The 23,542-nt window shown below is 46.1% G+C and overlaps 1 protein-coding gene across 2 annotated transcripts in view; it reads right to left on the bottom strand.

Annotated features, from left to right (window-relative positions):
* PSG4 (pregnancy specific beta-1-glycoprotein 4) overlaps positions 1 to 23,542 on the bottom strand; it is a 153,580-nt gene that overhangs the window by 27,740 nt on the left and 102,298 nt on the right. The window contains exons 1-2 of one of the 2 annotated variants that reach the window (XM_069741564.1): positions 8,121 to 8,307; positions 5,375 to 5,499 (exon numbers count right to left, since the gene is read on the bottom strand). In XM_069741564.1, the coding sequence (XP_069597665.1) occupies positions 5,375 to 5,499; positions 8,121 to 8,181 (186 nt within the window). In that variant the 5' untranslated portion in view covers positions 8,182 to 8,307. Of the gene's footprint in view, positions 1 to 5,374; positions 5,500 to 8,120; positions 8,308 to 23,542 lie in introns of those variants that run through there. The other variant, XM_069741565.1, reaches the window with a different exon arrangement.

Consider the following 23,542-nt stretch of genomic DNA (forward strand, 5'->3'; position numbering starts at 1 on the left):
AAGTACTCTGTGCTGCTGGCAACACCTATCCTCCCCATTATCATATCATGACACATGCAGCTCTGTCTGGTCAGAAACACATGATAATCAGAGTTCTCTAATGAGTGCAGCTCTGGAGTATAATACAGGATGTAACTCAGGATCAGTAATGTAATGTATGTACACAGTGACTGCACCAGCAGAATAGTGAGCGCAGCTCTGGGGTAAAATACAGGATGTAACTCAGGATCAGTAATGTATGTACACAGTGACTGCACCAGCAGAATAGTGAGTGCAGCTCTGGGGTACAATACAGGATGTAACTCAGGATCAGTAATGTATGTACACAGTGAGTGCACCAGCAGAATAGTGAGTGCAGCTCTGGAGTATAATACAGGATGTAACTCAGGATCAGTAATGTAATGTATGTACACAGTGACCGCACCAGCAGAATAGTGAGCACAGCTCTGGGGTATAATACAGGAGGTAACTCTGGATCAGTAATGTAATGTATGTACACAGTGACTGCACCAGCAGAATAGTGAGTGCAGCTCTGGGGTATAATACAGGATGTAACTCAGGATCAGTAATGTAATGTATGTACACAGTGACCGCACCAGCAGAATACAGGTCCTTCTCAAAAAATTAGCATATAGTGTTAAATTTCATTATTTACCATAATGTAATGATTACAATTAAACTTTCATATATTATAGATTCATTATCCACCAACTGAAATTTGTCAGGTCTTTTATTGTTTTAATACTGATGATTTTGGCATACAACTCCTGATAACCCAAAAAACCTGTCTCAATAAATTAGCATATTTCACCCATCCAATCAAATAAAAGTGTTTTTTAATAACAAACAAAAAAACCATCAAATAATAATGTTCAGTTATGCACTCAATACTTGGTCGGGAATCCTTTGGCAGAAATGACTGCTTCAATGCGGCGTGGCATGGAGGCAATCAGCCTGTGACACTGCTGAGATGTTATGGAGGCCCAGGATGCTTCAATAGCGGCCTTAAGCTCATCCAGAGTGTTGGGTCTTGCGTCTCTCAACTTTCTCTTCACAATATCCCACAGATTCTCTATGGGGTTCAGGTCAGGAGAGTTGGCAGGCCAATTGAGCACAGTAATACCATGGTCAGTAAACCATTTACCAGTGGTTTTGGCACTGTGAGCAGGTGCCAGGTCGTGCTGAAAAATGAAATCTTCATCTCCATAAAGCATTTCAGCCGATGGAAGCATGAAGTGCTCCAAAATCTCCTGATAGCTAGCTGCATTGACCCTGCCCTTGATGAAACACAGTGGACCAACACCAGCAGCTGACATGGCACCCCACACCATCACTGACTGTGGGTACTTGACACTGGACTTCAGGCATTTTGGCATTTCCTTCTCCCCAGTCTTCCTCCAGACTCTGGCACCTTGATTTCCGAATGACATGCAAAATTTGCTTTCATCAGAAAAAAGTACTTGGGACCACTTAGCAACAGTCCAGTGCTGCTTCTCTGTAGCCCAGGTCAGGCGCCTCTGCCGCTGTTTATGGTTCAAAAGTGGCTTTACCTGGGGAATGCGGCACCTGTAGCCCATTTCCTGCACACGCCTGTGCACGGTGGCTCTGGATGTTTCCACACCAGACTCAGTCCACTGCTTCCTCAGGTTCCCCAAGGTCTGGAATCGGTCCTTCTCCACAATCTTCCTCAGGGTCCGGTCTCCTCTTCTCGTTGTACAGCGTTTTCTGCCACATTGTTTCCTTCCAACAGACTTACCATTGAGGTGCCTTGATACAGCACTCTGGGAACAGCCTATTTGTTGAGAAATTTCTTTCTGGGTCTTACCCTCTTGCTTGAGGGTGTCAATGATGGCCTTCTTGACATCTGTCAGGTCGCTAGTCTTACCCATGATGGGGGTTTTGAGTAATGAACCAGGCAGGGAGTTTATAAAAGCCTCAGGTATCTTTTGCATGTGTTTAGAGTTAATTAGTTGATTCAGAAGATTAGGGTAATAGGTCGTTTAGAGAACCTTTTCTTGATATGCTAATTTATTGAGACAGGTTTTTTGGGTTATCAGGAGTTGTATGCCAAAATCATCAGTATTAAAACAATAAAAGACCTGACAAATTTCAGTTGGTGGATAATGAATCTATAATATATGAAAGTTTAATTGTAATCATTACATTATGGTAAATAATGAAATTTAACACTATATGCTAATTTTTTGAGAAGGACCTGTAGTGAGTGCAGCTCTGGGGTATAATACAGGAGGTAACTCAGGATCAGTAACGTAATCTATGTACACAGTGACTGCACCAGCAGAATAGTGAGTGCAGCTCTGGAGTATAATACAGGATGTAACTCAGGATCAGTAATGTAATGTATGTACACAGTGACTGCACCAGCAGAATAGTGAGTGCAGCTCTGGAGTATAATACAGGATGTAACTCAGGATCTGTAATGTATGTACACAGTGACTGAACCAGCAGAATAGTGAGTGCAGCTCTGGAGTATAATATAGGATATAACTCAGTATCAGTAATGTAATGTATGTACACAGTGACTGCACCAGCAGAATAGTGAGTGCAGCTCTGGGGTATAATACAGGATGTACTCAGGATCAGTAATGTAATGTATGTACACAGTGACTGCACCAGCAGAATAGTGAGTGCAGCTCTGGAGTATAATACAGGATGTAACTCAGGATCAGTAATGTAATGTATGTACACAGTGACTGCACCAGCAGAATAGTGAGTGCAGCTCTGGAGTATAATACAGGATGTAACTCAGGATCAGTAATGTAATGTATGTACACAGTGACTGCACCAGCAGAATAGTAAGTGCAGCTCTGGAGTATAATACAGGATGTAACTCAGGATCAGTAATGTAATGTATGTACACAGTGAGTGCACCAGCAGAATAGTGAGTGCAGCTCTGGGATATAATACAGGATGTAACTCAGGATCAGTAATGTAATGTGTGTACACAGTGACTGCACAAGCAGAATAGTGAGTGCAGCTCTGGGGTATAATACAGGATGTAACTCAGGATCAGTAATGTAATGTATGTACACAGTGACTGCACCAGCAGAATAGTGAGTGCAGCTCTGGAGTATAATACAGGATGTAACTCAGGATCAGTAATGTAATGTATGTACACAGTGACTGCACCAGCAGAATAGTAAGTGCAGCTCTGGAGTATAATACAGGATGTAACTCAGGATCAGTAATGTAATGTATGTACACAGTGACTGCACCAGCAGAATAGTAAGTGCAGCTCTGGAGTATAATACAGGATGTAACTCAGGATCAGTAATGTAATGTATGTACACAGTGAGTGCACCAGCAGAATAGTGAGTGCAGCTCTGGGATATAATACAGGATGTAACTCAGGATCAGTAATGTAATGTGTGTACACAGTGACTGCACAAGCAGAATAGTGAGTGCAGCTCTGGGGTATAATACAGGATGTAACTCAGGATCAGTAATGTAATGTATGTACACAGTGACTGCACCAGCAGAATAGTGAGTGCAGCTCTGGAGTATAATACAGGATGTAACTCAGGATCAGTAATGTAATGTATGTACACAGTGACTGCACCAGCAGAATAGTAAGTGCAGCTCTGGAGTATAATACAGGATGTAACTCAGGATCAGTAATGTAATGTATGTACACAGTGACTGCACCAGCAGAATAGTAAGTGCAGCTCTGGAGTATAATACAGGATGTAACTCAGGATCAGTAATGTAATGTATGTACACAGTGAGTGCACCAGCAGAATAGTGAGTGCAGCTCTGGGATATAATACAGGATGTAACTCAGGATCAGTAATGTAATGTGTGTACACAGTGACTGCACAAGCAGGATAGTGAGTGCAGCTCTGGGGTATAATACAGGATGTAACTCAGGATCAGTAATGTAATGTATGTACACAGTGACTGCACCAGCAGAATAGTGAGTGCAGCTCTGGGGTATAATACAGGATGTAACTCAGGATCAGTAATGTAATGTATGTACACAGTGACTGCACCAGCAGAATAGTGAGTGCAGCTCTGGAGTATAATACAGGATGTAACTCAGGATCAGTAATGTAATGTATGTACACAGTGACTGCACCAGCAGAATAGTGAGTGCAGCTCTGGAGTATAATACAGGATGTAACTCAGGATCTGTAATGTATGTACACAGTGACTGAACCAGCAGAATAGTGAGTGCAGCTCTGGAGTATAATATAGGATATAACTCAGTATCAGTAATGTAATGTATGTACACAGTGACTGCACCAGCAGAATAGTGAGTGCAGCTCTGGGGTATAATACAGGATGTACTCAGGATCAGTAATGTAATGTATGTACACAGTGACTGCACCAGCAGAATAGTGAGTGCAGCTCTGGAGTATAATACAGGATGTAACTCAGGATCAGTAATGTAATGTATGTACACAGTGACTGCACCAGCAGAATAGTGAGTGCAGCTCTGGAGTATAATACAGGATGTAACTCAGGATCAGTAATGTAATGTATGTACACAGTGACTGCACCAGCAGAATAGTAAGTGCAGCTCTGGAGTATAATACAGGATGTAACTCAGGATCAGTAATGTAATGTATGTACACAGTGAGTGCACCAGCAGAATAGTGAGTGCAGCTCTGGGATATAATACAGGATGTAACTCAGGATCAGTAATGTAATGTGTGTACACAGTGACTGCACAAGCAGAATAGTGAGTGCAGCTCTGGGGTATAATACAGGATGTAACTCAGGATCAGTAATGTAATGTATGTACACAGTGACTGCACCAGCAGAATAGTAAGTGCAGCTCTGGAGTATAATACAGGATGTAACTCAGGATCAGTAATGTATGTACACAGTGACTGCACCAGCAGAATAGTGAGTGCAGCTCTGGAGTGTAATTCAGGATGTAACTCAGGATCAGTAATGTAATGTATGTACACAGTGAGTGCACCAGCAGAATAGTGAGTGCAGCTCTGGGGTATAATACAGGATGTAACTCAGGATCAGTAATGTAATGTATGTACACAGTGACTGCACCAGCAGAATAGTGAGTGCAGCTCTGGGGTATAATACAGGATGTAACTCAGGATCAGTAATGTAATGTATGTACACAGTGAGTGCACCAGCAGAATAGTGAGTGCAGCTCTGGGATATAATACAGGATGTAACTCAGGATCAGTAATGTAATGTGTGTACACAGTGACTGCACAAGCAGAATAGTGAGTGCAGCTCTGGAGTATAATACAGGATATGTAATGTATGTACACCGGCGTTTTCCAGTGACTGCTCCCAACCTATAGAGGTGATTGTTGGCCTCGGTACGTACCCAATACGTTCTTATCCCCATATACCCTGAGCCCTGTGACACTGATGTACTTACTCTCGTGTATCTTTCAAATGTGTAATTCCCCATGTCAGAATCGTCGTCTGAGAGACACTCCAGGGTCACATCATCGCCCTCTAGTACGGGCTCCTTCGGGCCGGCGATGGTCAGTCTGGCATGGGCTGAAAGACACAAAGACGCCTCTGTTAACATCAAGGCAATATTATCAGAAACAAGGCCGACATTCGCGGTTTTACAAGCAGAAGATTATAAAGTTTTCCCGGTTTCATTTTTAAGTCCAAAATTCTATGTGGATTAATCATTTGTCGATATTGGGGTCCGAGACCTATATTAATACAATTGTGGCTTCCTGCCTCCACCACTAGGGGCGCTCACAGCATAGACTTACTCTCCTGTTTATGGTCAGGACCCCCATTCTCACAGGTAGAAGGGGCTGCCGCGTCTGCAGATATATATGTCTGTGTATTCAGCGGGAGCTGCGTACCGAGGACGGGAGAGGGCTGCTGTAGGATCAGTGAAGCCGTCCTTTGTCCAGACCGTGCTGTTAGTTCTGGCGGATCTATAGGATACGTCGGGCCGGCGACCTTTTTTCATCCCAGCACTAATGACTCCTGACTGGCGCGCTACCTGTCAGCGGTGATGAAAGCGGCGGCGGCTTTAGTCGCCGTCCCCTCTGCAGACAATATCAGTCACAGTGGGATCTTCTCATGTTCACGGTGACTTACATGCCTGGTAATGTCATCGTCCCCGGAGGGGGCCGCGGCCCGGCGGGGGTCTCTCGCACCTTCTGTAGATCAAGTGATGAGGTGGAATTAAAGAGAACAGAACTAGTCTGATGTCGGCTCTTTGTAGGTGGAGGATTAGCTCGCGGGTCGCAGAAGGAAATTCACTATGGGAAGGAGACTACAAAGAAATGGCAGCGTCTCATCCAGGGCGGCCGACGTTCTCAGCTCTCACCTTACACCAGAACGTCTTAATATTATGACCATTTATTAATAAACAAATGCAATTGTCACATTGGCCACTAGGGCTGTTTTGTAATCAAGAGTTTTCAGCAGTCTCATTATCATCAGAGGCAGGGTGACACTGACAGGTAATGCGCCGCTGATAGAGGATCTACCAGTCACAACATTCTTGGGTACTCTTCTAATATATGGACCCCACACTGGTTCTGTCCCCCACATTTCACCGTCTGGACCTCAGGGGTGGGGCTGCTGATGGCTCCACCCACGAGGATCAGACATATCCAGTTTTGAACTCCTGGTAGGGTGCAAAGTGGCCAACCCAGCCCCCTCCAGCGTAAGGTTTTCATACCAGATCCCTGGCATGAAACGGTGCGAGAATCCGGCGGTTTATGGACAGTACCCATTCCCGTTTACAGTCAGAGGCTGAAAACGACTACAGATGTATTACTTCTCACAGCTGGGGTTTTGTTACAATTCTATCTATGGACCATTTTTGGAAGATTCGCTGTAAACAGGCTGCCGACCACCGATAAAACCAGCGAGACGGACGTCCTGTGTAATCGGGCTCATACATGAGCGCCGATCTGCTAGTGTGAACGCTCCCTAGGTCGGGATGATGATCTATTGTTACAGAAGAGGAAACGAGGGCACGTGACGAGGCGAGACGGAGGAGCCTGGCATAAACAGGAAGACACATCAGAGATCACACAGGGCACGCCCAACCCCGGCAGATGATCACCGGTGAAAACACACACAGCACTCCCCACATCCGGGCTGCGGACCCTCCGGGGTGATTTAAAGGGGAACTGGTCGCCCTTTATATTAGATACGACATTCAAACTAATCCCCCAGCTAGGGGGCGCTGCGACTCGCTAAACACAACCCCAGGTCCCATGACTTCAACCTGCGCCGCCGGCCGGTGGGGATTTCACCCTCTTACCCTCCCAGGCCCCTCAGGACAGCTACAGGAGGTGGGACACGACACATGAGCAGTTGTCACTTTTTAACTCCCTCCTTCCCAGGCCGGTCACCCTGAGCTTTATTTAAAGGGTTTTTCCCAAGTCACCTCTGTCTATAGGACAAAAGGACAGGGGACGACGTCCTGATTACCGAGACCCCCATCGATCCTAAAAATGGGGCTGCAAAACCCAGGAATAGTACTCGGCCGAGTTCCTTCGCCCCATTCTTGGGATTGATGGGGGATCCCAGCAGTTGGACCACCCACAATCAGTAAGTCCTATAGATCTTGGCGATAACCCTCTAAAACTGTAGCTGCATGCAAATTATACATGAAGAGTCAAGGAGGCGGAGTCTTTCTACTGAACAGTCATGCTTAGCCAGCCCACTTTTCACTTGATTGACACCTCTTTGGCCAGTCCAATTTTGCCCCGGAGCCGAAGGGTCCGGCTGGTGTGATTAATTGGGAGGGGCGCCCCCATGTTAGAATAAAGACCCCCCATAGGAGGCGCAGAGATGCTCCGGGTACGAGGGGAGACCGGCCCCTCCCACTAGGGGCTGTTAGGACCCCTGCTGGATTTCTGGGGGATGGGAGTCTCCCAACAAGAAACTTCAGACTACACAGATACAGGACCAAACAGAATACCCCCCCTTAAAGGGACTCACAACCTTGTTATCATTGGAACACCCCTTTAAGACTATCATATACTGAAAGACCCCAATTAATAAGAGATCAGTTTCCTTTCAACTCTCAATAGTATATGACGTCACCAGAAAACAACATAAGTCACCGTCCCCCAATAACAAAAGTTTTCTAAGGAACTTTTTAAAAAAAGTTTCTGAGCTCTGCCCCCTCTCACCTGCAGGGCTGGATATGGCGCAGAGCAGGGCCAGGAAGGTCGCACACACCGCGGGTCTCATGCTGCTGCTGCTTGTTGTGTCTGCTGCCGTGAGATTACACTGCGTGTCCACTTCCCGGAACACGCAGGGAAAATTCACAAACTTCTCAGACTCCTCCCGACCAATGGGAGCGCGGACAGAGCGGCGCGTCACTTGTCTCCAGGCAGATCTGTCCCAGGAAGCCTGGTGAGCAGCGAGGGATGATCACAGGACGATCGTTCAAGTGGAAAAATCTGCACGATCGGTGCTCGTCCTGCTTCAGTGGTGTTTATGAGCAGAATAAAGGGTTGTAAGGGATTTTGTGATAATTTTCACTTTTTTTTCTGATTGCTCTTTGTTGCTTGTTTATGAGGACATTCACTTAACCCCTTCAGGACACTTAATTTTTACTTTTGGGGCTTTTTTTCACCTTATTCCAAGAGCCATAAGTGGGTTTTTTTTAATATTGAATGGATTTATTTTTTTAATTAGTTTGAGTCGCTATTTTGTGAGACTTCTAACATTTAGGATTGGCTACAAATACTGATGTAAAATACTGACCAAATACTGCTGGTGTGACGGCAGCCTGACTGGATGGAGGTGGCCTCACTGGCGCATTCACCCCCAGTCTTGGTGACATGAATCTAGTGGGATTCCGATCTATCAGACGTGTCTTGTGGATGTGACAAATGTCTCGGACGGGAATAAACCCCAGACGTCCGGAACTGAGGACCACGAGATCCTCATAAGCGGCCAAGGCCAAACAATTGATGTTCACGGCGGCCTGCCGACTCTACCGTCAGGTGATGATGATGGTGGAGAGAAGGAAGCGGCCTGTTGTATTTCAACGACCGATCGTTTTCACCACCAGAGGAGGAAGGAAGGAAGGAAGGAAAACGGAAGAGTCTGGAGGAGGATGGATGAGTTTGGTGAAAGGCAGAGGTGTCAGGAAGAGGAAAGAAGAGTCTGGAGGAGGATGGATGAGTTTGGTGAAAGGCAGAGGTGTCAGGAAGAGGAAAGAAGAGTCTGGAGGAGGACGGAAGAGTCAGGAGAATGGAAGAGGATGGAGGAGAATGGAAGAGTCTGGAGGAGAATGGAAGAGGATGGAGGAGGATGGAAGAGTCTGGAGGAGAATGGAAGAGTCTGGAGGAGGATGGAAGAGTCTGAAAGAGGATGGAGGAGTTAGGAGGAGGACAGAAGAGACTGGAGGAGGATGGAGAGGTCTGGAGGAGGATGTAAGATTCTGGAGGAGGATGGATGAGTTTGGTGAAAGGCAGAGGTGTCAGGAAGAGGAAAGAAGAGTCTGGAGGAGGACGGAAGAGTCAGGAGAATGGAAGAGGATGGAGGAGAATGGAAGAGTCTGGAGGAGAATGGAAGAGGATGGAAGAGTCTGGAGGAGAATGGAAGAGTCTGGAGGAGGATGGAAGAGGATGGAGGAATTTGGAGGAGGACAGAAGAGACTGGAGGAGGATGGAGAGGTCTGGAGGAGGATGTAAGATTCTGGAGGAGGATGGGAGAGTCTGGAGGAGGATGGGAGAGTTTAGGGCAGGACGAAGAGTTCCGAAGGACAGATGAGTCTGGTGATGGACAGATGAGTCTGCAGGAGTACAGAGGAGTCTGGAGGAGGACTGAAGAGTCTGGAGGAGGACAGAGGAGTCTGGAGGAGGACAGAGGAGTCTGGAGGAGGACAGAGGAGTCTGGAGGAGGACAGAGGAGTCTGGAGGAGGACAGAGGAGTCTGGAGGAGGACAGAGGAGTCTGGAGGACAGGAGTCTGGAGGAGGACAGAAGATTCTGGAGGAGGACAGAAGATTCTGGAGGAGTACAGAGGATTCTGGAGGAGGACATAGGAGTCTGGAGGAGGACAGAGGAGTCTGGAGGAGGACAGAGGAGTCTGGAGGAGGACAGAGGAGTCTGGAGGAGGACAGAGGAGTCTGGAGGAGGACAGAGGAGTCTGGAGAAGGACAGAGAAATCAGGAGGTGAATGGAAGAGTCTGGAGGAGACCGGAAAGGTCTAGAAGAGGACGGAAGAGACTGGACGAGGATGGAAGAGTCTGGAGAAGGACAAAAGAGTGGAAGAGGATAGAAGAGCCTAGAGGAGGATGGAAGAGTAGAGGAGGATGCAAGAGTCTGGAGGAGGTTCTAATAGTCTGGAGGAGGATGGAAGAGTACAGAGGATGGAAGAGTCCGGAGAAGGACAGAAGAGTGGTGGAGGACGGAAGAGGATAGAGGACAATGGAAGAGTCTAGAAGAGGATGGAAGAGTCCAGAGGAGGATGGAAAAATCTGGAGGAGGATGGAAGAGGACAGAGAAGTTTGGAGAAGGATGGAAGGGTCTCGAGTAGGACTGAAGAAGGATGGAGAGGTCTTAATGAGGACAGAGAAGGATGGAAGAGTGGAGGAGGAAGGAAGAATCTGGAGGAAGATGTAAGAGTTTGAAGGAGGTGGAAGAGTCTGGAGGAGGATGGAAAAGGACAGAGGAGTTTGTAGAAGGACGGAAGGGTTTAGACAAGGACCGAAGAGACTGGAGGTAGATGAAGAGGTCTGGAGGAGGACAGAAATCTGGAGAAGGATGGAAGAGAGGTGGACGACGGAAGAGTCTGGAGGAGGAAGAAAGAGTTTGGATGAGGATGGAAGAGTCTGGTAGAGGATGGAAGAGTGGGGAAGGACGGAAGAGTCTGGAAGAGGTCGGGAGGAAGACATAGGAGTCTGGAGAAGGACAGAGAACTCTGGAGGAGAATGGAAGGGTCTAGAGGACGATGAAAAAGTCTGGAGGAGGACAAAAAAGTTTGAAGGAGTAGGGAGTGATGGAGAAGTCTGGAAGCAGCTGTCATAGAGAACACAGGCGTGTCAAGCTGAGCTGACCATTCCTATGTATGGGATTACTTAGTCTGGAGATACTGTGACAAGCATCTTGATAAAAACAAAAGAATTCTATTTAGTGAAAGCAAGCGAAGATCTTGCAAATGGTGAGAAATATGAGCACAGCACTTTTCAGGACACCTATCACTTCCTGATGGGTGGGGATCTGACTGATGGGACGCATCTTCAATATGAAGGGTCCGCAGCGCTACATGACCCGGTGCAGAGCCCCCGATCTGTCGCTCATTTCTCAGCAGAAATTCTAATGAAACTTGTTAAACAGCAAATCTGCAGAAATTCTCCATCTTCCCCAGGTCGTGTTTATTCCTTTGTTGTGTCTGCGGTTTGTGTAAAACGTCTCATTTTCTGCTCTACAGTCGACGCTTTTAACCTGCATGTCTGTCGGCTCCACATCCCGCGCTGTGCACACAGATTACGGTGTACTCGGTTATAAAGTACCGTCCTGTAGTGAGAGGCGATACAGCAGCCAGAAAACCGCACTTATATTAATGCACTAATACCTGGAAATGGCTTTCTGTTTACCTCCTCGGCCCCACGGGAGCGATGGTGCTATTCTACACGAGCGCCATCGACGGCAAATAAGCCAGAGGCCCCCAAAGTAGCAAAAGACCCCTCAAAATAGCCACTAAATGCAATAATCATTGAGGAAATGTTTACAAAACCTGCTAGCAACTCTCTCCTGAAAAAAGTTTGGTCTGGAACTGATAATGTAACGAATGCGCCATTTACGCCACGAGTCACGTGCCATCATTTCCACCCTACTTCTGAGTTTTTGTCGTGCAGTTTCTCGCAGCGCATGTGCGGTTCAAACAGTGCGCATGCGTGGTGCGAGGGAACTCTCACAGTAGTTGGGTCAGCTGGAAAATCCCAAATATGGGACCCCCGATTGTGAAAAGTACTGACCCCCAATTCAACGACTTAGGGCCGCTGCATGGAGTAACCTCTCCACTGACTTCTAGAGGAAGAGCGGCAAGTATGAATTGGGAGAAAGGGAATCCCCATTGTTCCAACAGCGGAGAGTCTCAGAAGTGGGTTCCTTCCCTATTGAGCATTCATGGCACCTCCAGAGGAAAAGCCATCAATGTTTTATCTCTTTAAGAAGGTCTGGATTTACACCAGTGTCTGTCTGACTTAGATAACGTATAGAAAAATCATTATGGGCACGTCACAAAGAGTCGGTAAGAAGAACTGGCTGTCAGCGGGGTGCGGCGGGGGAATTTGCCAGAAATGAAAGTGAAAGCGTGTATGAATGCATAATATGGTCAATTATCAGATTAGAGATCATTGCAATGTGTCAGAGAGAACAAGTATAACGCACCCTGAAAATGTTTACAGGGGTACGTACGCCCCCTCACCCTCTGTATAACATCCGGCCCCTCACTCCCTGGTGTATAACATACAGCCCCCCTCACCCTCTGTATAACATACAGCCCCCCTCACCCTCTGTATAACATACAGCCCCCCTCACCCTCTGTATAACATCCAGCCCCTCACTCCCGGTGTATAACATACAGCCCCCCTCACCCTCTGTATAACATACAGCCCCCTCACCCTCTGTATAACATCCGGCCCCTCACTCCCTGGTGTATAACATACAGCCCCCCTCCTCACCCTCTGTATAACATACAGCCCCCCTCACCCTCTGTATAACATCCAGCCCCTCACTCCCGGTGTATAACATACAGCCCCCCTCACCCTCTGTATAACATACAGCCCCCTCACCCTCTGTATAACATCCGGCCCCTCACTCCCTGGTGTATAACATACAGCCCCCCTCCTCACCCTCTGTATAACATACAGCCCCCCTCACCCTCTGTATAACATCTGGCCCCTCACTCCCAGTGTATAACATACAGCCCCCCTCACCCTCTGTATAACATCCAGCCCCTCACTCCCTGGTGTATAACATACAGCCCCCTCACCCTCTGTATAACATCCAGCCCCTCACTCCCTGGTGTATAACATACAGCCCCCCCCTCACTCTCTGTATAACATACAGCCCCCCCTCACCCTCTGTATAACATACAGCCCCCCTCACCCTCTGTATAACATCCAGCCCCTCACTCCCTGGTGTATAACATACAGCCCCCCCTCACTCTCTGTATAACATACAGCCCCCCCTCACCCTCTGTATAACATCCAGCCCCTCACTCCCTGGTGTATAACATACAGCCCCCCCTCACCCTCTGTATAACATACAGCCCCCCTCACCCTCTGTATAACATCCAGCCCCTCACTCCCTGGTGTATAACATACAGCCCCCCCTCACTCTCTGTATAACATACAGCCTCCCCTCACCCTCTGTATAACATACAGCCCCCTCACCCTCTGTATAACATCCGGCCCCTCACTGCCTGGTGTATAACATACAGCCCCCCCCCTCACCCTCTGTATAACATACAGCCCCCCTCACCCTCTGTATAACATCCAGCCCCTCACTCCCAGTGTTTAACATACAGCCCCCCTCACCCTCTGTATAACATCCAGCCCCTCACTCCCTGGTGTATAACATACAGCCCCCCCTCACCCTCTGTATAACATACAGCCCCCCCTCACCCTCTGTATAACATACAGCCCCCATCACCCTCTGTATAACATCCAGCCCCTCACTCCCAGTGTTTAACATACAGCCCCCCTCACCCTCTGTATAACATCCAGCCCCTCACTCCCTGGTGTATAACATACAGCCCCCCCTCACCCTCTGTATAACATACAGCCCCCCCTCACCCTCTGTATAACATACAGCCCCCATCACCCTCTGTATAACATCTGGCCCCTCACTCCCGGTGTATAACATACAGCCCCCCTCACCCTCTGTATAACATCCAGCCCCTCACTCCCTGGTGTATAACATACAGCCCCCCTCACCCTCTGTATAATATCTGGCCCCTCGCGCCCTGGAGTGTAACCTCCAATCTTCACTCCCCCAGTTAATAACATCTGGCCCTTCGCCCCCCTCCCCCCCCCAGTGTATAACATCCGGCCCTTCGCCCCCCAGTGTATAACCTTTGGCCCTGTGGTGTATAACATCCGGCCCTTCGCCCCCCCTCCCTCCCCCCAGTGTATAACCTCTGGCCCCCTGGTGTATAACATCCAGCCCTTCGCCCCCCCAGTGTATAACCTCTGGCCCCCTGGTGTATAACATCCGGCACTTCGCCCCCCAGTGTATAACCTCCTGCACCCTACCTGCCTTAACTACCATGTGACAAAACAGCTGGTGATGTATGCTCACTGATACCAGCGCGGTCCTGTAATAGGAGCCACCGGGGTAACAAATCCATTCACGACATTACTCCTCCATCCGAGTGATATTATTGAGAAATGGAAGAAACCGCAGAAACTCAGCCTCGAAGTGGAGACCCCGTAATGTTATTATGGGGTCTCCGAGTGCAGAGGACAGAAAAGTCACCATGGCTCTGCTGACTCCATAACTGCAGAGTCCAGACTTCCTCTAGTATAACATCAGCACAAACACTGCGCCCCCCCTGGAGCTCATGGCCGAGCAGCTCCTTTTAGCCGTACATCACCAAGCACAATGCACATCGTCGGATGGAGTGGTCTAAAGCCGCCACCCCTGGACTCTGGATGTGCTCTGTGCAGTGACGGATCGCACTTCTCTAGCTGCATGTGATGGAGGAGTCTGGGTTTGGTGAATGTCAGGAGAACGTTACTCCCTGACCGCACTGTTCAGATGGAGGATAGTTCTTTCGCTGTTATCAGGGGGCGGCATCGGCCTCTTATCTCCAGGGATGGGAAATCTTCAGCACAAGACATTGTGAACAATTGTAGCTTACAGCTTTGTGGGAACGGTTTGGGGAAGGTTCATTTCTGTTCCCCATGACTGTGTCCATGCAGACATTGTTGTGGGATTTTGGTGGAATATCCACCAGCTCCCGTGAGCCTGCCCACAAGGAGCCGTGCAATAAATTAGTCGGGGGCGGCGTTAAGCTCAGCTCATATTCCTATTCGTAACGAAGCCCAAGCTGAAAGGATGAGAGTTTTACTGAAAAATGAAATTTAGGGTTTTAGCATTTAGGGAAAAGATCTAAAATATTACAACCCTCTTGATTTTATATATTTCGTGTCTATCAAAAAGCTTCAGAAAAGGGAACAGGACCTGGGTACTCTATGTCACTCCACGCCGCTTGCAAACACTTATGACATAAAGATGACTGCTTTCTGCCGCTGTCACAATCCCCGTTTAGTGCTTGCCATTAATTTTAAGGCAGGGAATATACAAAAGCTTTTCAGATTTGTAGCTCAGATCCCGCTGCTGTGGCTGCGATAAAGATGACAGTCGTTCCTCCTTCAGTGATGAATGGTGATTGAGTCCAGGCCAATTATAGGAGACTGTTAGACTGCGGCAGAAAGGGTTAATTCATGTCATTACTGACTCATAATCGGGCTGCGTTCACATGTTGCAAGAAGCAAAGTTTTTGCCGGAATTTTGGAAAATTGAGGCAAAGAGCACAGCCGTGAGGACGCTCTCCGGAAGAAGCTGGATGCGAAACGTACGTCGGGGTGAAGGGGGACACTGTGCTCTCTCACTACTCTGGTAATGCGTTTTATTTACAATTCTTACGCTATTTTAGCCATTGTTTTGCAGAGTAGTCTCCGATATACTGTGCACTATCTTCATAGGAGGCCGCTGACCTGGATATAACTAATTATGTTCTCCTATTTTAGTGTAGCCTTTTTTATATACTATTTATGGTATAGCAGCACAGCACAGTGTCCCCCTTTGTTTGAGCGCTCTGCTTTTGTTACACTATTGTTTCTATTCTTCTATGTTTTTACTATTGATTCATAAAAATTAATTATTTTTAGCCTCTTATTCTGGTCTGCTTCATTCGGCTTCCTACTAGGTCAGTCCGAATATGTGTTTATCTATTTTGAAGTGCCAGCATTTCTTTATTTTCTGGACAACTTTGGATATAATAGCCTAAGCTCTCTCTTCCCCTCTCCCAGCAAGAATTCCCAGCACAAGATAAAATCTGAGTTACATCCTTAACCTAATTTAAGTGACTTTCCTCTAAAGCTGAGCAGGCTAACAAGGTGGTGACAGGTAAAGGTGGCAATTGTAAAGGTATGCTCAGGGGTCAGAAGCTCAGAGCCCACCACTAATTGTTCAAAGGACCCCTGAGAAGAACACAGCTCAGGAGGCAGAAGTTCAGGGATCACCACTAATCACTCAAAAGAATCTTAAGAGGAGTGCAGCTCAGGAGGCAGAAGTTCAGAGACCACCACTGATTGCTCAGCAGAACTTTGAGAAAAGTGCAGCTCAGGAGGCAGAAGTTCAGAGCCCACCACCAACTGTTCAAAGGACCCCTGAGAAGAACGCAGCTCAGGAGTTAGAAGTTCACGGACTACCACTAATCACTCAAAAGAATCCTGACAAGAGCGCAGCTTAGGAGGCAGAAGTCCAGAGACAACCACTGATCACTGAAAAGAACCCCGAGAAGAGCGCAGCTCAGGAGGCAGAAGTTCACAGACCGCTGCTGATTGCTCAAAAGAACCTTGAGAAGAGTTCAGCTCAGAAGGCGGTAGTTCAGAGATCACCACCAATTTCTCAAATGACCCCTTAGAAGAGCACAGCCCAGGAGGCAGAAGTTCAGAGCCCACCACCAATTGCTCTTAAATAAACCCTTAAGACCGCTCAGGAGGCAAAAGTTCAGAGACCACCACTGATCACTCAAAAGAATCCTGAGAAGAGCGCAGCTCAGGAGGCAGAAGTTCAGAGACCACCACTGATGATCACTCAAAAGAATCCTGAGAAGAGCGCAGCTCAGGAGGCAGAAGTTCAGAGACCACCACTGATCAATCAAAAGAATCCCGAGAAGAGCGCAGCTCAGGAGGCAGAAGTTCACAGTCCACCACTGGTCACTCAAAATAATACTGGGAATAGTGCAGCTCAGGAGACAGAACCTAGGAGACTATCCACCGATCAATCAAAATATCCCCAAGAAGAGCGCAGCTCAGGAGGCAGAAGCCCATAAACCCCCATCAATCGCTCAAATGACCATTGAGAAGTGCACAACTCAGACGGCAGAAATTTACAAGTATTTTGCCTTCTGAGCTGCGTTCTTTTCAGCTGTCTTTTGAACAATCAGTGGTGGTACTCATTTTGGGGGGTCTCCGCTTCCTTACCACTTGAATATCTCGCCACCCTGGCAATGTCGCTGTTGGTCTATGTCTGACCAGTAGTCACCGCTGCAATTAATGATTACATGAGGAAGACTTGCTAGCAAGTTTTTAGTTTCCCCACAGCACAACCGCAGGTGAAATGAAGTATTACAGTTTCTATTAAAATTAATAGACCGTCCATGTAATGTATGGTGGACGTCAGATCCTCCAGAAGGGGGTCCAAAAACCCTAAAATCTTCAATGATCGCAGAAGTATAAAATTATCATGAGTTGTTAGAAATGATCTCTATTTTTAGGAAGGGTCTTCAGAATTAGAGGACTCAGCTGCCCCCTCCCATTCTTTTTCCTAGATATTGTTGATTTTGGCAGACTTTAATATTGCGGGAAGATTACGTGTGTAATATAACATCATCCACAAACTCTACATGGAAGTTGCTGCGGTAATCCCAGTTTTATGAAGAGCTTGTGCCTGCCTATTCACACGGCGGGTGATTCCCAGTGTGGCCTATTTAAGGTTCATCTCTTGCTATACTTTTATTACTTCTGAACAGTATTCATTATCCTTTTTGCTCTTATAATAATAATTAAAAAAAAAATTGCGGTCACCTCCAGATTGTCGTTCGCCAGGCACTAGATCCGAAGGCCTGATTGATGCTGAACGGAGGAGCGAGCGCTGCTTAATTCTTAATGCGAGGCAGGCTGCATAATAACTGTGCGCCATATAATACATAACAGTATATAATATAATACAAAAGGTGATAAAAGGTAATGAACGCCGGAAATATCATCGTGAATCAGGATGCGCGTCGATGGAGTGGAAACCATCTTTTGATCTCGGACGCAAAAGAAAAATATAAGAAAAGGGGTAAAAAAATATAAAAAAAAGCTCATAATGAAGTGCGAGCAGTCGGCTGCAATCCTACGAGCTTTTCTAGGAGGTCCTTACGAATTGTCATGATGTATAAAAGTCTCCTACAGTAGGTGTATCTTTAGCAATTGTCCATGGATTAGAAGATCTCTGCTTGCCGAAATTCAATAGAAACCTTTAATTTAAAAGGGTTAAACGGGTTGTCCAGGATTTGGGTATTCATGGCTCATCCTTAGGATAGGTCATCAATAGAAGATCGGTGGTGGTCCAACACCTGGTATTAAAGGTCCCATAGCGGCTGGATGACCACTGTGTAGTCACTGTTCTCGTGTACTGTAGCTCAGCTCCTATTGAACGTGGGACCTGCTAACAGCTGACTGGGGAGCTCCAACACCCAACACCTCTACCAATCAAAGTCCTGGACAACCTCTTTAAAAACTATCCTGGTTCTGTGATGGACACACAGCTACACTGCTCATTACATTAAAGCCTCCATATGCAGTATATGAAAGGCAGCTGATCTCAGTGATTTCAATGGGACCTGCCAACCATGTGACATGTACCCGACACAAGAAATAGAAAAATTGAGAAACTGGAATTTCAAAGGCCAATCCGTCTGTTTGCAAGGGAGAGCAGCGGCTAAAACTGTTCATCTCCAAGGAACACTCTGCTGAGTCAATTGCTCTTCTGTGTGGGGGAGTTGGGGGAGTTAGCTATCGGCCAAAAGAAGGTTCGGTCCACTGCTATCCCATATATATATGGCTAGTTTCAGTCATACATGAGTCAAGATGTCCTAAAGGGGTATTTAGTGAGATACAGACCCAACAGGGTCAAAATCAGAAGGATCTTTGTGCACCAAGATGCTCATCTCAAAGCTGGTAATGAAGATAAATACTGTTCTTGGAGGAGGGATAGTTTATTGCCAGGCTCCGGTACCTCCAGAGACCCACGTGCCCACTTTTTATACGAGGCCCTTTGGAACAATCTTACATTTGCCAACTCTTCCGACCATCCATGAAGCTTCCAGATAAAGGGAAGACTTCGAAGATCTACAAGAAGTTAGCCAATCTCCAAAACGAAGTCCCAAATTTTTTTTTTTTTTGGAGCACCGGCATCCTGACGTGCATTTAGGGGTATCAACAAAATATTGGTGGGACACTTCATGCACTCCAAGATCCTTCGTCTTTCGGCATCTGAAGTTGGCAAGCATCCGATCTTGAAACACTTTAAGTGTGTGTGCCTCATGTGAAAGTAACATCATGATAGCATGGAGGGAATTTCCACGTAGATGAACTACAAACTCCTGGACTTTCCACATACAGTGACACAAGGTCATTTCTTACGTATCGTTCCTCAAATTCTCCAGATTACCCCTCACTGGCTTCCTATAAAAGTGGTGTATGTGCTGCGAGATATAGTGAGTCACACTGGGAACACTACCTGTAAGTTTTGCTTAGTGTCCCTATAAGACCTCCATTACGCCCCTGTCCTATTAGGGCAAAGAAGTTAGTTTCCAATAGGGACTCCTTTCTTTGGAGAAGATTTAGAGATCGGACCCCCCACTATCTGATAAATGTCAGATTGATGGGGGTCTAACGCCCAACACTTATTATTAGCTCTGGTGTCAGTTGGACATAAACGGTGTACGGACCTGGATCAGGAGGGGGTCGTACACTGTTTGGTTTCCTGAGAGTGGTCCCGGCAGAAGACTCTATTCATATGTACTCTATATGAAACTGGACAAAATATGTTAATTTGCTGGTGGGGTAAAAGAATATTCCCTTTTCCATATATTCTATCTACCTGCTATGAAACTGACTGTGAAAAGCAAGGGCGGGGTTCAAAACTGCAGAAGCACCGCCCACGAGGAGCCTCTTGCCTTCATCATTCATTACCTGACGCATGTGCTGTAATTAGGGGCCACATTTTTCACGTGAGATGACTGGCAGTCGATGCATGAAAGTTATCCCAGGGCAGTCTAGGCGGTATGGTCAGGGGCCCATAGTTTGAAGCTTAAAAAAAGAGCTTTGACCATTTTACTACTATATGAGGCTCAATTTCTACATGGCCAATACTCACACATATGGAACTGGGAATTAGTCCCCATTCCCAATGATCATTTGCAGACTCCTGGCCATAAAAAAAGAAAAAAGTTTGTGGGTGCCTATGAGAATCATGACTTCATCTGTCACCCTATAGGACTGGTGTCCATGTGGTCCTCTTCACTTAGGTCTATGCAATTTTTGGCCAACAAGAAGGATGGTAGAGAGCCCTCCCTGTAGTTTAGGTTTGATAATAGCAAACTTTATATGATTTTGTATCACACTCAGGTGCATGTTTTCGCATGTTGCCCCTCATTAGGAGTCCTGATACATCTAGACCGGCAAGGGATTACCATCAAGAATCCATGTTTTCTTTTCTGTTTTCGAAATACAGAAAAGGTCATCCATGGCACAGGGAGGAGATAATGCTCAGAGCGAGGGGGGTATTATGAAGCATGTGTGCGGGATTACTTGGATACAAGCTAATTATATTAATTTGTGGATATAGGAACCATTAGCCCCCTATGGCTCGCAGCGTACACTCACACTGGGAATGTAATACTGGTGGTGGCTTCACTTTCTGCTTTAACATCATCTGCTGCAGACTTTCCCGGAAGCTCGGAGAGAATATATGACTACAATCGCAGCATTAAAAATGGTTGAAACCAAAAGAATCTACATGAGAACTTTACAGGGAATATACAATGAGACGATGCCAGGAGCTGCCACAGGCAATGGGGTCTGAGCGGAAGCAAAAGACAAGAAACGGAGGAAATTACCCCAAACGTCAAGGTCCGAGACTTGCAGCGTGAAGATTAACTAGAGTCTCCTCCAAGGCAATTAGTGACTCTTTAATCTGAAAACTCTTGCTTCGTTATGTGCGTTTTATTCTGTTTTCTTATACATGATTATTCAGACGACCATGTTGCCTAAGTTTGTGTTAAAGGTGAGACCTGGTCCAGCATGGACCATAGAGATCTATGGACTACAGATGGATGATTGAATAATGTGGGAGAGCTGTGGGCCTGCTCTGTGATCTGTGCAGAGGTCATTGTGCAGCAGGAGGTGAGCTGTAACATCACCTATTGTGAATGGTGGATCATAGTAACATACATAGTTAGTAAGGCCGAAAAAAGACATTTGTCCATCCAGTTCAGCCTATATTCCATCATAATAAATCCCCAGATCTACGTCCTTCTACAGAACCTAATAATTGTATGATACAATATTGTTCTGCTCCAGGAAGACATCCAGGCCTCTCTTGAACCCCTCGACTGAGTTCGCCATCACCACCTCCTCAGGCAAGCAATTCCAGATTCTCACTGCCCTAACAGTAAAGAATCCTCTTCTATGTTGGTGGAAAAACCTTCTCTCCTCCAGACGCAAAGAATGCCCCCTTGTGCCCGTCACCTTCCTTGGTATAAACAGATCCTCAGCGAGATATTTGTATTGTCCCCTTATATACTTATACATGGTTATTAGATCGCCCCTCAGTCGTCTTTTTTCTAGACTAAATAATCCTAATTTCGCTAATCTATCTGGGTATTGTAGTTCTCCCATCCCCTTTATTAATTTTGTTGCCCTCCTTTGTACTCTCTCTAGTTCCATTATATCCTTCCTGAGCACCGGTGCCCAAAACTGGACACAGTACTCCATGTGCGGTCTAACTAGGGATTTGTACAGAGGCAGTATAATGCTCTCATCATGTGTATCCAGACCTCTTTTAATGCACCCCATGATCCTGTTTGCCTTGGCAGCTGCTGCCTGGCACTGGCTGCTCCAGGTAAGTTTATCATTAACTAGGATCCCCAAGTCCTTCTCCCTGTCAGATTTACCCAGTGGTTTCCCGTTCAGTGTGTAATGGTGATATTGATTCCCTCTTCCCATGTGTATAACCTTACATTTATCATTGTTAAACCTCATCTGCCACCTTTCAGCCCAAGTTTCCAACTTATCCAGATCCATCTGTAGCAGAATACTATCTTCTCTTGTATTAACTGCTTTACATAGTTTTGTATCATCTGCAAATATCGATATTTTACTGTGTAAACCTTCTACCAGATCATTAATGAATATGTTGAAGAGAACAGGTCCCAATACTGACCCCTGCGGTACCCCACTGGTCACAGCGACCCAGTTAGAGACTATACCATTTATAACCACCCTCTGCTTTCTATCACTAAGCCAGTTACTAACCCATTTACACACATTTTCCCCCAGACCAAGCATTCTCATTTTGTGTACCAACCTCTTGTGCGGCACGGTATCAAACGCTTTGGAAAAATCGAGATATACCACGTCCAATGACTCACCGTGGTCCAGTCTATAGCTTACCTCTTCATAAAAACTGATTAGATTGGTTTGACAGGAGCGATTTCTCATAAACCCATGCTGATATGGAGTTAAACAGTTATTCTCATTGAGATAATCCAGAATAACATCCCTCAGAAACCCTTCAAATATTTTACCAACAATAGAGGTTAGACTTACTGGCCTATAATTTCCAGGTTCACTTTTAGAGCCCTTTTTGAATATTGGCATCACATTTGCTATGCGCCAGTCCTGCGGAACAGATCCTGTCGCTATAGAGTCACTAAAAATAAGAAATAATGGTTTATCTATTACATTACTTAGTTCTCTTAGTACTCGTGGGTGTATGCCATCCGGACCCGGAGATTTATCTATTTTAATCTTATTTAGCCGGTTTCGCACCTCTTCTTGGGTTAGATTGGTGACCCTTAATATAGGGTTTTCATTGTTTCTTGGGATTTCACCTAGCATTTCATTTTCCACCGTGAATACCGTGGAGAAGAAGGTGTTTAATATGTTAGCTTTTTCCTCGTCATCTACAACCATTCTTTCCTCACTATTTTTTAAGGGGCCTACATTTTCAGTTTTTATTCTTTTACTATTGATATAGTTGAAGAACAGTTTGGGATTAGTTTTACTCTCCTTAGCAATGTGCTTCTCTGTTTCCTTTTTGGCAGCTTTAATTAGTTTTTTAGATAAAGTATTTTTCTCCCTATAGTTTTTTAGAGCTTCAATGGTGCCATCCTGCTTTAGTAGTGCAAATGCTTTCTTTTTACTGTTAATTGCCTGTCTTACTTCTTTGTTTAGCCACATTGGGTTTTTCCTATTTCTAGTCCTTTTATTCCCACAAGGTATAAACCGCTTACACTGCCTATTTAGGATGTTCTTAAACATTTCCCATTTATTATCTGTATTCTCATTTCTGAGGATATTGTCCCAGTCTACCAGATTAAGGGCATCTCTAAGCTGTTCAAACTTTGCCTTCCTAAAGTTCAATGTTTTTGTGACTCCCTGACAAGTCCCCCTAGTGAAAGACAGGTGAAACTGCACAATATTGTGGTCGCTATTTCCTAAATGCCCAACCACCTGCAGATTTGTTATTCTGTCAGGTCTATTAGATAGTATTAGGTCTAAAAGTGCTGCTCCTCTGGTTGGATTC

Source organism: Ranitomeya imitator, chromosome 10 (genome assembly GCF_032444005.1).
Source record: "Ranitomeya imitator isolate aRanImi1 chromosome 10, aRanImi1.pri, whole genome shotgun sequence".
NCBI classification, from domain to species: domain Eukaryota; kingdom Metazoa; phylum Chordata; class Amphibia; order Anura; family Dendrobatidae; genus Ranitomeya; species Ranitomeya imitator.